Genomic DNA, 18,712 nt, shown 5'->3' with positions numbered 1-18,712 from the left:
TTTAGAATTATGCTTGCAAACACTGAATTACAATTTTTATTTTTGAAAGAGAATAACAAAATATAATGTTCATATAGCCATTATGTTTGTTCTCATTGTTTCCAGGGTGTCTGAGTGTCAGGATCAACAAGCTCAGTGATATGTTTGTGGAAACCCATGCTCTTGACAAAGCACAAGAACTTCTGAAAAGACACAACCACGTGGCCATCTGTGGAGCCCCTGGAGACGGGAAAACTAGTGCAGCTCTCAGGGTCTGTGAAGCATATATGAAGAAAAAGTATCAAGTATTGTTTGTTGAAAGTATTGAAGAGTTTGACAGTGATGTTGTCATTGAACGAAAATGTGACATGCTGGTTGTGTTTGACGATGTGTTTGGTCCTGTTACATTTCCAAGCAGCTTGGAGAAGATACACAGAGTATTCAATGCCTTGGTTGATGTTTTACTGCGCTTTGCAAGAGACAAGGAAATGACAGCCAAAGAAAAACAAACCAAGAAGAAACATAACAAAAATAACTACAAGCTTCGCTTTATATTCACATCCAGAAGCTACAACTGGAATGAAGGATGTGCAAGACTACATCAGTTCAAAGTAAATCTGTTTAAGCCGGAAGCCATGGTTGATATGATCAAGACCTGTTTAACCAGTGACGAAAAGAAACGTATCATGGCATTGTTCAGAAGCCAAATGTGCGATATCTCCAGTAAGAACATGAAAACCATTACTCAGTTAAAAGACAGCATGTTTGGATATCCGTTGACGTGTAAGCTGTACTTCACCAACCCAATGTTCCAGATGCACAGTCTTGTGGACTTCTTCCTGAAACCATTGACCTACCTGAGAGGTGACCTTGACACCATTGTTCGTGAAGGCAGCAGTAGATCGGCAGCTCTGGTTCTCCTCGTCCTGTGTGGAGGGAAGTTGGACCTTGTTTCCTTCATGATGGGGACAGACGAGAAAGTCAGAGATCTGCTCCACGTTGTAAAGGAGAAGGTAGCATCATGCACTGATGCAGACATCAGCAGAGAGATCAGCAACTTTACCGGCACCTACTGCATAGTGGAAAATCATCTAGCCTCCTTCTCACATCCATCCATCCACGATGCAGCATCTTGTGCCCTGGGCAATCTCAACATTGTGTTATTAGTAAAGCATTGTTCTCTGCAGTTTTTATACGAGAGAGTTCGACTGACCAATACAACCCAAACTGATGATGTTACAATCATGATCACGATCACTTCCCGTCTTTACCCATTACTGATCAGCAGGCTGGTGGAGGGTATCCGGGAAGGATGCTTTAGATGGACAGTAGGCCACCCTGTATTCAGAAACGATCAATTAGCATCCTCGCTGATGACGGAACTGGCCAATGACTTGCCTCACATAGTTCACCAAAAGGACAAGACATCTGGTGAATGTTTTCTATATTGGGTTTCCCTGTCAAATAATGATATGTTGTTCAAAAGGTCACTCTTACTAATAAGTAAGAATGGAAATCTTTCACCTGAAATTGTGATAGATTTGAATGACAGTGCCATAGGTTGCGTGAAAGCTGGCATTGTGAGGAACCTGCAACACATTGTTGTGGTGCTGAAGAAGCATGGGGAATTTGATGTAGACAGAAGGATGCAGACAAACAAAACACAGCTCATCATTGCTGCAGAGGCTGGACACTTGGATGTGTTCAACTTTCTATTGCAAGAAGGAGCAAATGTTTCAATGAGGGACAGGGAAGGATACAACTGCCTTCATCATGCATGTCAATCTGGAAACAAAGATATTGTCGAAGTTGTTGTTGAGAAGTTTCCAGATATGACTGATGATCCTGATAGACTGGGAAACACATCTGCAATGTTGTGTGTGATGTCAGGACACGAAGAGATCCTCAAGGTCCTGGTGTCACACGGTGCTGATCTGAAAGGGCGAGGTTATTGTTATTTACATAAGGCATGTGGAAGATGTCATATATCAATTGTTAGATATTTGTTGTCTTATGAAGATATCAACATTAACGAAAGAACAATATATCAACAGACACCAGTCATGGTGGCAGCTGAAGCCGGACACTCTGATGTTTATGACCATCTTGTGTCAGAGGGAGCTGATCTCTCACTTACTGACACCATGCACAGAGACTGTCTGATGTTGGCATGTAAGGGAGGAAAAATGTCTATAGTTAATCATCTCCTTTCTTTGAACACATTCAACATCAACAGGAGAGATTTGTACAACTGTACAACAGTCATGGTGGCAGCTGAAGCCGGACGCTCTGATGTTTATCACCTTCTTGTGTCAGAGGGAGCTGATCTGTCACTTACTGACATCATGCAAAGAGACTGTCTGATGTTGGCATGTGAGGGAGGTGACATGTCTATAGTTAATCATCTCCTTTCTTTGAACACATTCAACATCAACAGGATAGATTTGTACAACTGTACAACAGTCATGGTGGCAGCTGAAGCCGGACACTATGATGTTTATCACCTTCTTGTGTCAGAGGGAGCTGATCTCTCACTTACTGATTACAGGGACAGAGACTGTCTGATGTTGGCATGTGAGGGAGGTGACATATCTATAGTTAAGCACCTTCTGTCTTTGAAAACTTTCAACATCAAAAGGAAAGATAGGTTGAACCGTACACCAGTCATGATGGCAGCTAAAGCCGGACATTCTGATGTTTATCACCTTCTTGTGTCAGAGGGAGCTGATCTCTCACTTACTGTGATAGGGGACAGAGACTGTCTGATGTATGCATGTGAGGGAGGTAACATGTCTATAGTTCAGCACCTCCTGTCCTTGAAAACATCCAACATCAACAGGAGAGATAGCTTTAACTGTACACCAGTCATGATGGCAGCTAAAGCCAGACACTCTGATGTTTATAATCTTCTTGTGTCAGAGGGAGCTGATCTCTCACTTACTGATGAGAGGGACAGAGACTGTCTGATGTTGGCATGTGAGGGAGGTAACATGTCTTTAGTTAAGCACCTCCTGTCTTTGAACAAATTTAACATCAACAGGAGAGATAGCTTTGGGAGTACACCTCTCATGATTGCAGCTGAAGCTGAACACTCTGATGTTTATCACCTTCTTGTGTCAGAGGGAGCTGATTTATCTGGTGTTCACAAGTAATGGAGATCACCTACCTGTATAAAAGAACCTCTTGTCGTTGAAAATGTTTGACATAAAGATGGGGAATTGAGAATGAAACGTCAGGTATGGTTGCAGAAAACCTCCTGATGTGTATGTACTCTAGACTTTATCCTTATATCTTTTAACTTATCCTGCATTACTACTTAATGCAATACCTGCTGACTTTTGACAGAAGCGAAGCTGTGTGTGGTCCAGCTGAAGAGAAAAAGTTGTTCCAATTAACCTGATTCAGGACCAAAGCGCAGTACCCTGGTGGCCCCGGAAGCCATGATGTCAAACAACTTCACATTACTGCTTGTCACAGGACAGACATGTTGCTTCAGTAAGCTTTGTTGTTTCAATCCACCATTTTGACTTTCTTTACGTATTTTCGTGGCATATGTCGTTCAGTGTGGCTTGGTATTGTTACATGTTAAATTCACTTAGGCTCAAATACCTTTCAAGTGTTTTACACTTTCTTATTGTACTGTTTAATCTTTATTCCATTTACTTGGATAATCCCGGATCATTCTGTCTTCAGGTTCAATTTATGATTGTTCATGGTATCAGTTGCCTTGATAAAAAATCTTTAACACATCCTCACCCACGTTGCCTTAATTATGCGCATATTTGTACTATTGATTGATGTGTGATTATTGTACGCCCTTTCAAGCTTTCACAGGTGTCAGGAGGTCTCATGTCTTGCTCAGCAGGCCCAGTGGCATTCCAGGAGACTGTCAGAAGGTGATCTGTTCACAATATCTTGTATGGCCACCATTAGAGTCTAGAACTGACTGGCATTGTCTTCCCATGGAAACAATCAGTTTCCGAATTGTGGCCTGGAGAATGTACACATGCAAATGAAAACCTAACGTGTTTATAGCCCAACAAGTGATGTTGCATGTGCATGTCATGCTGCTGTGTTTCGGCGATTGTGTTTGTTGTTTGTCGCCAGTCTGCAATATTCCAGCTGTATCATGGTGGCTTTATGGGGAAATCTGTCTCCACGCAGATCGTAGACATCTACCATTTCCATGATTATGAGTGTGGCGCTGTCAAATTAAGGATCACTATCTGAATTGAATCGTGTAATTGAATCATCCAAGCATGGATATTACCCCAAACTTGATTTTCGAATGATGCCTTTTGTGCCAACTGGCATTGAATTTGACTACATTTCAATACCATTTGTATCCAGAGTTTACACAATTTTGTTGAAAATTACAATAATTTAATAGGTACAGCAAAACCCTACTGTTATCCCCTGCCACAAAGGAATGGGTGACGTCCTTCTGTCACATTTCGTTTCCGGAGATCTTGAAATATGTTCCATATATCTTCACCAAACTTGGCAAATAGATAGGTCTATTGGTGAACTGGTGCCTTTTGATAGTTTGGGATTTAAAAAAAAAAAAAATTCGAGTTGCCATGACAACGACTTTGACTTCACTTAATGTCTTATCACAGTATTCTTGTTGGTAAGTTCTGCATTGCTTGAGTGTATGTTACTCCAAAAGTGTCATGGACACAGTTGTTGCATTCACTGACTAATTTCATGCAGAAACACAACGCATTACAAATACAACAGTGTAACTGATGTTAAACCTACTCACCTGTATAAACACTGCCTCCTATCCTGTATATATTCTTGTCAACCATACTCTGTACTTCACTTGCTTTATAACGGTGTTAGAACCTACACCGAAACCATCGCTCCTAATTGTAATAAAGAAGTTGTTCGTCCATATGTCTCATCCTTACTCATTACAAATACAGTTACACATCCATCATAAACTACAGATGGCAAAACAATGCCAGTAATAACTTTTCTTAGTGCTGCAATTAGGCCATTTACAAAAAGGCCCAGTGAACATAGTTCACAGGAGCTAATGCATTGCAAACAACCAGACATGTCATATTAGCGGGGGATAAGAGTATTTCATGCTTGTTTTGGATGCAACATTCACAAAAACATTTTTGTCTGTATTAATCAATACCTGGATTAACGAAATAGTGGTAATGAGTAAGGTATCCGTTCCCCACATGACAATAGAAGTCATGAGTAAGGTATCCTTGCCCCACATGAAAATGGAAGTCATGAGTAAGGTATCCGTGACCCACATGACAATGGAAGTCATGAGTAGGGTATCCTTGCCCCACATGACAATGGAAGTCATGAGTAAGGTATCCGTGCCCCACATAAAAATGGAAGTCATGAGTAAGGTATCCTTGCCCCACATGACAATGGAAGTCATGAGTAAGGTATCCGTGCCCAACATGACAATGGAAGTCATGAGTAAGGTATCCGTGCCCCACATGACAATGGAAGTCATGAGTAAGGTATCCGTGCCCCACATGACACTAGAAGTCATGAGTAAGGTATCCATGTCCTACATGACAATGGAAGTCATGAGTAAGGTATCCATATCCCACATGACGATGGAAGTCATGAGTAAGGTATTCGTGCCCCACGTGGCTATGAAAGTCGTGAGTAAGGTATCCGTGCCCCACATGACAATGGAAGTCATGAGTAAGGGATCCGTGCCCCACATGACAATGGAAGTCATGAGTAAGGTATCCGTGCCCCACATGACAATGGAAGTCATGAGTAAGGTATCCGTGCCCCACATGACAATGGAAGTCATGAGTATGGGATCCGTGCCCCACATGACAATGGAAGTCATGAGTATGGGATCCGTGCCCCACATGACAATGGAAGTCATGAGTAAGGTATCCGTGCCCCACGTGACAATGTAAGTCATGACTAAGGTATCCATGTCCCACATAACAATGAAAGTCATGAGTAAGGTATCCGTGCCCCACATGACAATGGAAGTCATGAGTAAGGTATCCTTGCCCCACGTGACAATGGAAGTCATGAGTAAGGTATCCATGTCCCACATGACAATAGAAGTCATGAGTAAGGTATCCGTGCCCCACATGAGAATGGAAGTCATGAGTAAGGTATCCGTGCCCCACATGACAATGGAAGTCATGAGTAAGGTATCCATATCCCACATGACAATGGAAGTCATGAGTAAGGTATCCGTGTCCCACATGACAATGAAAGTCATGAGTAAGGTATCCTTGCCCCACATGACAATGACAGTCATGAGTAGGGTAGCCTTGTCCCACATGACAATGGAAGTCATGAGTAAGGTATCCATGCCCCACATGACAATGAAAGTCATGAGTAAGGTATCCGTGCCCCACATGACAATGAAAGTCATGAGTAAGGTATCCGTGCCCCACATGACAATGACAGTCATGAGTAGGGTAGCCTTGTCCCACATGACAATAGAAGTCATGAGTAAGGTATCCGTGCCCCACATGACAATGACAGTCATGAGTAGGGTAGCCTTGTCCCACATGACAATGGAAGTCATGAGTAAGGTATCCATGCCCCACATGACAATGAAAGTCATTAGTAAGGTTCCCGTGCCCCACATGACAATGGAAGTCCTAAGTAAGGTATCCGTGCCCCACATGAAAATGGAAGTCTTTAGTAAGGTATCCGTGCCCCACATGACAATGGAAGTCATGAGGAAGGTATCCATATCCCACATGACAATGGAAGTCATGAGTAAGGTATCCATATCCCACATGACGATGGAAGTCATGAGTAAGGTATTCGTGCCCCACGTGGCTATGAAAGTCGTGAGTAAGGTATCCGTGCCCCACATGACAATGGAAGTCATGAGTAAGGGATCCGTGCCCCACATGACAATGGAAGTCATGAGTAAGGTATCCGTGCCCCACATGACAATGGAAGTCATGAGTAAGGTATCCGTGCCCCACATGACAATGGAAGTCATGAGTATGGGATCCGTGCCCCACATGACAATGGAAGTCATGAGTATGGGATCCGTGCCCCACATGACAATGGAAGTCATGAGTAAGGTATCCGTGCCCCACGTGACAATGTAAGTCATGACTAAGGTATCCATGTCCCACATAACAATGAAAGTCATGAGTAAGGTATCCGTGCCCCACATGACAATGGAAGTCATGAGTAAGGTATCCGTGCCCCACGTGACAATGGAAGTCATGAGTAAGGTATCCATGTCCCACATGACAATAGAAGTCATGAGTAAGGTATCCGTGCCCCACATGAGAATGGAAGTCATGAGTAAGGTATCCGTGCCCCACATGACAATGGAAGTCATGAGTAAGGTATCCATATCCCACATGACAATGGAAGTCATGAGTAAGGTATCCGTGTCCCACATGACAATGAAAGTCATGAGTAAGGTATCCTTGCCCCACATGACAATGACAGTCATGAGTAGGGTAGCCTTGTCCCACATGACAATGGAAGTCATGAGTAAGGTATCCGTGCCCCACATGACAATGAAAGTCATGAGTAAGGTATCCGTGCCCCACATGACAATGAAAGTCATGAGTAAGGTATCCGTGCCCCACATGACAATGACAGTCATGAGTAGGGTAGCCTTGTCCCACATGACAATAGAAGTCATGAGTAAGGTATCCGTGCCCCACATGACAATGACAGTCATGAGTAGGGTAGCCTTGTCCCACATGACAATGGAAGTCATGAGTAAGGTATCCATGCCCCACATGACAATGAAAGTCATTAGTAAGGTTCCCGTGCCCCACATGACAATGGAAGTCCTAAGTAAGGTATCCGTGCCCCACATGAAAATGGAAGTCTTTAGTAAGGTATCCGTGCCCCACATGACAATGGAAGTCATGAGGAAGGTATCCATATCCCACATGACAATGGAAGTCATGAGTAAGGTATCCGTGCCCCACATGACAATGAAAGTCATGAGTAAGGTATCCATGTCCCACATGACAATGAAAGTCATGAGTAAGGTATCCGTGCCCCACATGACAATGGAAGTCCTGAGTAAGGTATCCGTGCCCCACATGACAATGGAAGTCATGAGTAAGGTATTCGTGCCCCACGTGGCTATGAATGTCGTGAGTAAGGTATTCGTGCCCCACATGACAATGGAAGTCGTGAGTAAGGTATCCGTGCCCCACATGACAATGGAAGTCATGAGTAAGGTATCCATGTCCCACATGACAATGGAAGTCATGAGTAAGGTATCCGTGCCCCACATGACAATGGATGTCATGAGTAAGGTATCCATATCCCACATGACAATGGAAGTCATGAGTAAGGTATCCGTGCCCCACATGACAATGGAAGTCATGAGTAAGGTATCCATGTCCCACATGACAATGAAAGTCATGAGTAAGGTATCCGTGCCCCACATGACAATGGAAGTCCTGAGTAAGGTATCCGTGCCCCACATGACAATGGAAGCCATGAGTAAGGTATCCGTGCCCCACATGACAATGGAAGTCATGAGTTAGGTATCCGTGCCCTACATGACAATGGAAGTCATGACTAAGGTATACATTCCCCACATGACAATAAAAGTCATGAGAAAGGTATCCCTGCCCCACATGACAATGGAAGTCATGAGTGAGGTATCCTTGCCCCACATGACAATGGAAGTCATGAGTAAGGCTATTAAATGTGTGTATTCCTCAGCTGTCATCTTCCCGAGGCAAGTGAGTTAACAGACTATAAAAGTTCAGTTTCCACCCTTACCGAACTGACTGGTATTATGGAGTTACAGTTTGGGTGGATAGTCCAATCAAAATCGCGCACTGAAATCGAAATCAAGTTCGTTAACTGTCGTGCAGACTTCGGTCGATTGCAGGATTTGCAAAACATGTGCACCGCCAACTCGTCAGCAGATATTTTCCAAATCTTTTCATGTTTTTAATCAATGTGCTCACGTGATTTGATGTATTTCGCGATGTAAGACCCGTTTTATCACAATATAGATCTTGATTATCGAGCAGATCGTCCTGACTGGGCGCCACCATGTTGGGTGAAACAAACGCAAGTGATACGAGAGGTGGAATCTCATTGGTCCATAGGAGAGGCTTAGAGGGGACATCCGTAACCAACAACAAGGCCCCGTCTCGAAGGCCGCCATGCGTCGAAACGGCGCAAGCCAATCAGAAGGCGCGTCAGGATATGGGTACTTCGATCAATGTCGTGTAGATGGATTATAAATATAAAATTTAGGGTTGTTTTATATATTGTGAACGGATATACTTCGTATAATTAAATATTTGTGTGAGTATTTGGTTTCTAAGCTACCCCTACACAAACACCTCTGTGTGATGTCAGATCTTAAATGTGAACGAGCTTTGAATATCAAAACTTGTTTGTTGTTAAACTAAGCAATATTCCGCCTATATGACGGCTGCTCGTATATAATCGAGACATCAACAGGTGAACCAGTAATTAACATTGTAAGCAACGATCCACGCGGTCGAGGTACGATAGCACGGGCCAACCAAGTTACAAACAAGTGTGACCAACCCATCCATTAGGCCATCTCGTATGACAAGCATTGCGCTACTTGGGAATCCTCACGGGGTTTGAATAGTAGTAGTAGTAGTAGTAGTAGTAGTAGTAGTTTGAATATCAACGTAGTCTCACTATGTTGTTGATATGTGTTTAGAAATACTTTAATACATCTCTTAGACATGGTGGATATGGCATTCCTTCATAATTTTATTGTAATTAATTCAAATAAAATGTGTGTCCTATTTGTGAACGCCGTCCATGATATGCATGGACAGATTCAATCATGAAATAAATTCACCAGTGAAGATCCAGGGTAGAATAGGTCTTCAGCAACCCATGCTTGTCGTAAAAGGCGACTATGCTTGTCGTAATAGGCGACTAACGGGATCAGGTGGTCAGGCTCGCTGACTTGGTTGATGCATGTCATCGTATCCCAATTGCGTGGATCGATGCTCATGATGTCAATCACTGGATTGTCTGGTCCAGACTCGATTATTTACAGACCGCCTTCATATAGATGGAATGTTGCTGAGTGCGGCGTTAAACAACAAATAAACAAACAAACAAACATGAAATAAATTAGTTTTAAAAATGACGTTTCAAGCATTGAAAGGGCAATGTCAAATTGGCTACCTTAACTGAATATGGCAGAGAAATTCATCGCTGAAAATACTTAAAACACCTTCCTCTTGTCAGTTTTCCTCAACTAATTTTAATATCTCATTTAAAAAATAATAATTTACAAATAAAAGATGAACAGCTGAGAATGAATGAGTTGAATGGCTTGCCAAATATACTTTTGTACAAAAGATTATACGAGTATTTATATCAGAGAGGTCAATACTTTTACAACAGGAATAAGCGAGCGCTGTTATACCGCCAACCATCAATTTTACTATACGATGTGGTAAGAATAAGAGTTATCGTTCTTGTTTGAAGTAGTTGGGTGGCATTCCATTCGTGACAAACTCGTGTTATTCCGGGACAAGTCGAATAGCGTCTTCTTGCAGGTCACGGAAAGGGGCGAGTGGTGACGAATGGTGGGTTGGGGGCGAATCTTCATTCGGCTTGTCCCGGAATAACACGAGTTGGTCACGAATGGAATGAACAGAAAGTAGGATTTACCTGTTACGTGGGCAGGCCAGAGGCATTCCATCTGCTCGTTCTTCACGTTTTACCAGGTAAACAATACAAATAGAGCTGATTTTTGCACAAACAACCTTCATTTACTCACTTTTCTGTTTAGTAAATACAGACACAAATTGAAATAAAATCTGTACATACTACTATTGCTGCTACTGCTACTACTACTGTTCCTATTACTACTACTGTTGCTGCTGACACTACTACTGCTACTACTACTGCTACTGTTGCTACTGCTACTACTACTATTACTACTGGTACCACTGTCACTACGAGTACTACTATTGCTTCTGCTACTACTACTACTACTACTACTACTACTACTACCACTACCACTACTACTATTGCTGCTGTTGCTACTAGTACTAGTACTACTACTGATGCTACTACTACTACTTCTACTACCATTGTCACTACCACTACTACTATTGCTGCTACTACTACTACTACTACTACTACTACTACTACTACTACAGCTACTACAACTATTTTTGCTGCTACTCCTACCACTGGTTTGACTACAACTACTGCTACTACTACCACTACTACTATTGCTGATGCAACTATTATTACTACTACTACTATTGCTGCTGCTACTGCTACTACTACTACTACTACTACTACTGCTACTACTTCTACTACTAATACAACCACCAATATTACTACTACTACCACTACTACTATTGCTACCAGTACTAGTACTACTACTGATGCTACTACTACTGCTACCACTACTACTCCACCACTACTACCACTACTACTACTACTAAACTACTACTATTGCTGTTGCTACTAGTACTACTACTGATGCTTCTACTATTTCTACCACTACTACAACTACTACCACTGTTGCTACTACTACTACTACTACTACTACTATTGCTGCTGTTGCTGCTAGTACTAGTATTACTACCACTGATGCCACTACTACAACTAAACTATTGGTGATGCTACTACTTCCACTGCTGTTACTATAACTACTACTTCTACTACTACCACTGCCACTACTACAACTAGTAATATTGCCACTGCTACTACTAGTACTACTACTACTACTACTACTAGCACTACCGCCACACTACTGATAGTACTACTACTGCCACTGCCACTACTACTATTGTTGCTGCTACTACTACCACTGGTTTGACTACAACTACTGCTTCTACTACTACTACTACTACTACTACTAATGCTACTACTTCTACTACTAATACTACCACCAATATTACTACTACTACCACTACTACCATTGCTACCAGTACTAGTACTACTACTGATGCTACTACTACTGCTACCACTACTACTACCACTACTACTACTACTAAACTACTACTATTGCTGCTAGTACTACTACTATTGCTACCAGTACTAGTACTACTACTATTTCTACCACTACTACAACTACTACCACTGCTGCTACTACTACTACTATTGCTGCTGTTGCTGCTAGTACTAGTATTACTACCACTGATGCCACTACTACTACAACTACTACTATTGGTGATGCTACTACTTCCACTGCTGTTACTATAACTACTACTTCAACTACTAGCACTGCCACTACTACTACTAGTAATATTGCCACTGCCACTACTAGTACTACTACTACTACTACTACTACTACTACTACAACTACTACTATTGGTGATGAACTACTTCCACTGCTGTTACTTTAACTACTACTTCTACTACTGCCACTACCACTACTACTATTGCTGCTGTTACTACTACTACTACTACTATTGCTGCTGCTACTACTACTACTCCTACATCTACTACCACCACTACTGCTACTGCTACTACTACTACTGCTACTACTGCTGCTGCTACTGCTACTACTACAATTGCTGCTACTACTACTACTACTGCTACTACTACTACTACTGCTGTTGTTACCATAACGATTACTTCTACTATTTCTACTACCACCACTGCCACTACTCCTTCTACTACTACCACTGTTACTACCACTACTGCTATTGCTGCTACTACCACTACTACTACTATTGCTGCTGCTACTATTATTACTTCTACTACTACTGCTGCTGCTACTGGTACCACTACTGATACTACAACTACTGCTACCACTACTACTACTACTACCACTGCTACTACTACTACTACTACAACTACTACTATTGCTGATGCTACTAAAACCAATGTTGTTACTATAACTACTACTTCTACTACTACCACTGCCACTTCTACTACTACTACTAGCACTACTACCAAACTACTGATAGTACTACTACTGCCACTACCACTACTACTATTGCTGCTGATGATGCTACTACTACTACTACTACTGTCACTACCACTACTACTATTGCTGCTGCTGCTACTACTACTACTACTACTACTACCCCTACTACCACTACTACTATTGCAGCTGCTACTACTACTACTACTACTCCTACTACTCCTACTACCACTGTCACAACCTGTACTACTATTGCTGCTGATGCTACTATAACTACTCCTACTACTACTGTCACTACCACTACTACTATTGCTGCTGATGCTTCTACTACTACTACTACTACTCCTACTACTCCTACTACCACTGTCACTACCTGTACTACTATTGCTGCTGATGCTACTATAACTACTCCTAGTACTACTGTCACTACTACTACTTCTATTGCTGCTGCTACTACTGCTATTGTCACTACCACTACTACCATTGCTGCTGCTACTACTACTTCTACTACTACTACCACTGTCATTACCAGTACTACTATTGCTGCTGATGCTACTACTACTACTACTCCTACTACTACTGTCACTACCACTACTACTATTGTTGCTGCTACTACTACCACTGGTTTGACTACAACTACTGCTTCTACTACTACTACTACTACTACTACTACTAATGCTACTACTTCTACTACTAATACTACCACCAATATTACTACTACTACCACTACTACCATTGCTACCAGTACTAGTACTACTACTGATGCTACTACTACTGCTACCACTACTACTACCACTACTACTACTACTAAACTACTACTATTGCTGCTAGTACTACTACTATTGCTACCAGTACTAGTACTACTACTATTTCTACCACTACTACAACTACTACCACTGCTGCTACTACTACTACTATTGCTGCTGTTGCTGCTAGTACTAGTATTACTACCACTGATGCCACTACTACTACAACTACTACTATTGGTGATGCTACTACTTCCACTGCTGTTACTATAACTACTACTTCAACTACTAGCACTGCCACTACTACTACTAGTAATATTGCCACTGCCACTACTAGTACTACTACTACTACTACTACTACTACTACTACAACTACTACTATTGGTGATGAACTACTTCCACTGCTGTTACTTTAACTACTACTTCTACTACTGCCACTACCACTACTACTATTGCTGCTGTTACTACTACTACTACTACTATTGCTGCTGCTACTACTACTACTCCTACATCTACTACCACCACTACTGCTACTGCTACTACTACTACTGCTACTACTGCTGCTGCTACTGCTACTACTACAATTGCTGCTACTACTACTACTACTGCTACTACTACTACTACTGCTGTTGTTACCATAACGATTACTTCTACTATTTCTACTACCACCACTGCCACTACTCCTTCTACTACTACCACTGTTACTACCACTACTGCTATTGCTGCTACTACCACTACTACTACTATTGCTGCTGCTACTATTATTACTTCTACTACTACTGCTGCTGCTACTGGTACCACTACTGATACTACAACTACTGCTACCACTACTACTACTACTACCACTGCTACTACTACTACTACTACAACTACTACTATTGCTGATGCTACTAAAACCAATGTTGTTACTATAACTACTACTTCTACTACTACCACTGCCACTACTACTACTAGTTATACTGCCACTTCTACTACTACTACTAGCACTACTACCAAACTACTGATAGTACTACTACTGCCACTACCACTACTACTATTGCTGCTGATGATGCTACTACTACTACTACTACTGTCACTACCACTACTACTATTGCTGCTGCTGCTACTACTACTACTACTACTACCCCTACTACCACTACTACTATTGCAGCTGCTACTACTACTACTACTACTCCTACTACTCCTACTACCACTGTCACAACCTGTACTACTATTGCTGCTGATGCTACTATAACTACTCCTACTACTACTGTCACTACCACTACTACTATTGCTGCTGATGCTTCTACTACTACTACTACTACTCCTACTACTCCTACTACCACTGTCACTACCTGTACTACTATTGCTGCTGATGCTACTATAACTACTCCTAGTACTACTGTCACTACTACTACTTCTATTGCTGCTGCTACTACTGCTATTGTCACTACCACTACTACCATTGCTGCTGCTACTACTACTTCTACTACTACTACCACTGTCATTACCAGTACTACTATTGCTGCTGATGCTACTACTACTACTACTCCTACTACTACTGTCACTACCACTACTACTATTGCTGCTGATGCTACTACTACTACTACTACTACTACTACTACTCCTACTACTACTTTCACTACCACTACTACTATTGCTGCTGATGCTACTACTACTACTACTACTACTACTCCTACTACTACTGTCACTACCACTACTACTATTGCTGCTGCTACTACTACTACTACTACTACAACTACTACTACCACTGTCATTACCAGTACTACTATTGCTGCTGGTGCTACTACTACTACCACTGTCACTACCACTACTAGTATTGCTGCTACTACTACTTTTACTACTACTATTGCTACTACTGCTGCTACTGCTACTACTACTATTGCTGCTGCTACTACTACTGCTACTACTACTACTTCTTCTACTACTACCACTGTCACTACCACTTCAACTATTGCTGCTGCTACTACTACTACTACTACTACTACTACTACCACTACTGCTACAACAGCTGCTGATACTACAACTACTCCTACTACTACTAATACTACTATTGCTACTACTGCTGCTACTGCTACTACTACTATTGCTGCTGCTACTACTACTACAGCTACTACTACTTCTACTACTACTACTACTGTCACTACCACTACTACTATTGCTGCTGATGCTACTACTACTACTACAACTAGTCCTACTACTACTACTACTACTATTGCTACTACTGCTGCTACTGCTACTACTACTATTGCTGCTGCTACTACTACTACCACTACTGCTACTACTACTACTACATCACTATTGCTGCTACTGCTACTACTAATATTGCTGCTGCTCCTACTACTACTACTTCTACTACTACCACTGTCACTACCACTACTACTATTGCTACTGCTACTACTACTACTACTACTACTACTACCACTGCTGCTGCTACTACCACCACCCCCTCTCCCACTACCCCTACTACTGTTGCTGCTACTACTACTACTGCTACCACTACTATTGCTACTAACACTTCTGTTACTATAACTACTACTACTACTTCTACTACTACCACTGCCACTACTACTACTACTACTACTACTGCCACTGCTGCTGCTACTACCACCACTACCTCTACCACTACCACTACTACTGTTGCTGCTACTACTACTACTACTACTACTACTGCTACTACCACTGCTGTTACTATAACTACTACTACTACTTCTACTACTACCACTGCCACTAATACTACTACTACTAATACTACTACTACTGACACTGCTACTGCTACTACCACCACTACCTCTACCACTACTACCACTACTAATGTTGCTGCAACTACTACTACTACTACTACCACTACCACTACTACTACTACTACCACTACTGCTACTACTACTACTACTACTACTACTACTACCACTACTGTTACTACTACTTCTACTACCTCTACCACTACCACTACTACTGTTGCTACTACCACTACCACTACCACTACTACTACCACTACTGCTACTACTACTACTACTACTACTACCCCTACTGTTACTAGTTCCAGGATAAGCTACATTCGTAGGACAACATCAAGCAAGCTATCAGGAGATCACTTAAGGGACCTGCTGCCAGAGTGTTATTTAGGTTAGGCCCACAAGTTGATGGAATCTCTATTTTAGCCAAGATGGACAGCGACTTTGGCGATGTGGATGCGACGGAGACACTCTTAGCCAAGTTCTATTCTGCCAAACAGACCGAGACTGAGTCAGTAGCTACCTGGGCCGTGCGTCTGGATGATCTTTTGGGACAGGCCATAGATGCAGGAGAAGTAGAATCTCACAAGTAAGACCGGATGCTTAGATCCTTGCTATGGACAAGACTTTTTGCCTAACTTAAAGGACATTTCCAGCCACAAGTACGACCAGAGCCTCACCTTCAGTGATCGTCCAATCAGCCTCAGAAAAGTAGAACAGGAATTAAAGACACTGAAGAGCCCCTGTCTACTACTCCCACTTCTACTGTTACTAAGAAGAATCCTATTCCTGGTATGGCGGCTGTCTCCAAGGAAATCAAGGAATTGGCAGAGGTCAAGGGGATGATCAGAAAACTTTCAGGTAAAATGGCTGAGAAGAAGTACGACAACCCTCTCAAGCACAGACACAACCCTCAGTTGAATTCGAGGTGCATAGTATCCACCTTTTCGGGCAGTCCATGAGATGCCATGGCAACCTCAAGGTCCTCCAGTTCGGTTTTCATCCCCTGCTTCTATTCAGGCTCGGAAGAATGCACGGGGACAGCAAGCCTTTCACCCAAGGACAGTTCGGCCAAGGCAGGATGGACAACTGATGCATATGGACAGCCTACTCCCATCTTCTACCATTGTGGACAAGCTGGACACGTCAGCTACAAGTGTACAGTTAGGATGGACCACAGCTTGAACCCGTTAAACTTAGGAGGATGTGCTTTTATTCAGGCTCGGAACAATGCAGCAAGCCTTTCACCCAAGGAAAGTTCGGCCAAGGCAGGATAGACAACTGATGCCTATGGACAGCCAATTCCCATCTGCTACCGCTGTGGACAAGCTGGACACGTCAGCTACAAGTGTACAGTTAGGATGGACCAGAGCTGGAACCTGTTAAACTGAGGAGAATCCATAATGTGGGACAAGTTATGGATTTCAGTGTACAGGGTCCCAAAGATGGTGATATAACTGGCCTTGTGGGTACTGCATCAGAAGTGGAAGTTGCCGTTTATGGGGTGAACACAAAAGCCGTACTGGATACCAGAGCTACAGTTTCAACCATGAGCGAGTCCTTCCATCGAGATCCCCTGTCCCACCTCCCTATACAGCCACTTAAAGGTATCCTGCATGTACAGTGTGCTGATGGTAAGCCATTACCATATTCCGGAGATGTAGAGACACCACTTAGGTAACCAGTATGTCACCAGCTGACCAGCAAGGTTTATTTCTTGTTGTTCCCGACAGTGACAACAACGAGAACGCACCTGTTCTTATTGGCACAAACATTTTGCATGTGCTTATGGTCATGGGAACATATTGTTACAGCGTGCTAATCTATTTAGCCCCTGGTACCTTGCCTTCAGATGTCTTGTACTTAGGGAGAAGGAGTTAGTCAAGCGCCAGAATAGGTCAGCTGTAGTGAAGAGCGCTGAGTTCAAGAGATTTATCATCCCACCTAATAGTGAAGTAAAGATTCATGGATATCTGGATAAACCTCTTGATTATCACTCCACTTGTGCTGTACTATACTCTACAAAGACTTCCACAATACCAGATGACCTTGACATTGCCCCAAGTCTAGTCTCCTACAACAGTAAACAGAAGATGGGAGTTGATGTCTACATCTGTAATGTCACCACCAGGACCGTTTCTACACCACCAAATGCAATACTTTGTCAAGTACAGCCAGTGGCCATTGAAGACATACCAAGACACCTGCCACTAGTGATGGACTAGTGATTGAGAAGATGGACTGTGACTCCTGATGAACTGGTCAGAGGCAAAGATGTTATCAGACAGCACTTGGACATCTTCTCAACTGGGGATACAGATGTTGGTTACACTGACAGGGTGGTACATAGGATGAAGCTGACTGATGAGTGCCATACCGCATTCATACAGTTTTAGGTT

The 18,712-nt window shown here is 42.4% G+C and overlaps 1 protein-coding gene across 1 annotated transcript in view; it reads left to right on the top strand.

Annotated features, from left to right (window-relative positions):
* The window catches only part of LOC124112904, a 46,280-nt gene that overhangs the window by 11,131 nt on the left and 16,437 nt on the right, over window positions 1-18,712 (top strand). Inside the window, exons 4-5 of the mRNA XM_048386535.1 lie at window positions 106-3,129; window positions 10,500-10,670. Of these exons, the coding sequence (XP_048242492.1) occupies window positions 106-3,129; window positions 10,500-10,670 (3,195 nt within the window). The remainder of the gene's footprint in view (window positions 1-105; window positions 3,130-10,499; window positions 10,671-18,712) is intronic.

This window comes from Haliotis rufescens, unplaced genomic scaffold, assembly GCF_023055435.1.
Source record: "Haliotis rufescens isolate VD_foot unplaced genomic scaffold, xgHalRufe1.0.p SCAF_6, whole genome shotgun sequence".
NCBI lineage: Eukaryota > Metazoa > Mollusca > Gastropoda > Lepetellida > Haliotidae > Haliotis > Haliotis rufescens.
Note: the sequence above shows the minus strand (reverse complement) of the source record. Positions and strands in the feature narration are given on the sequence as shown.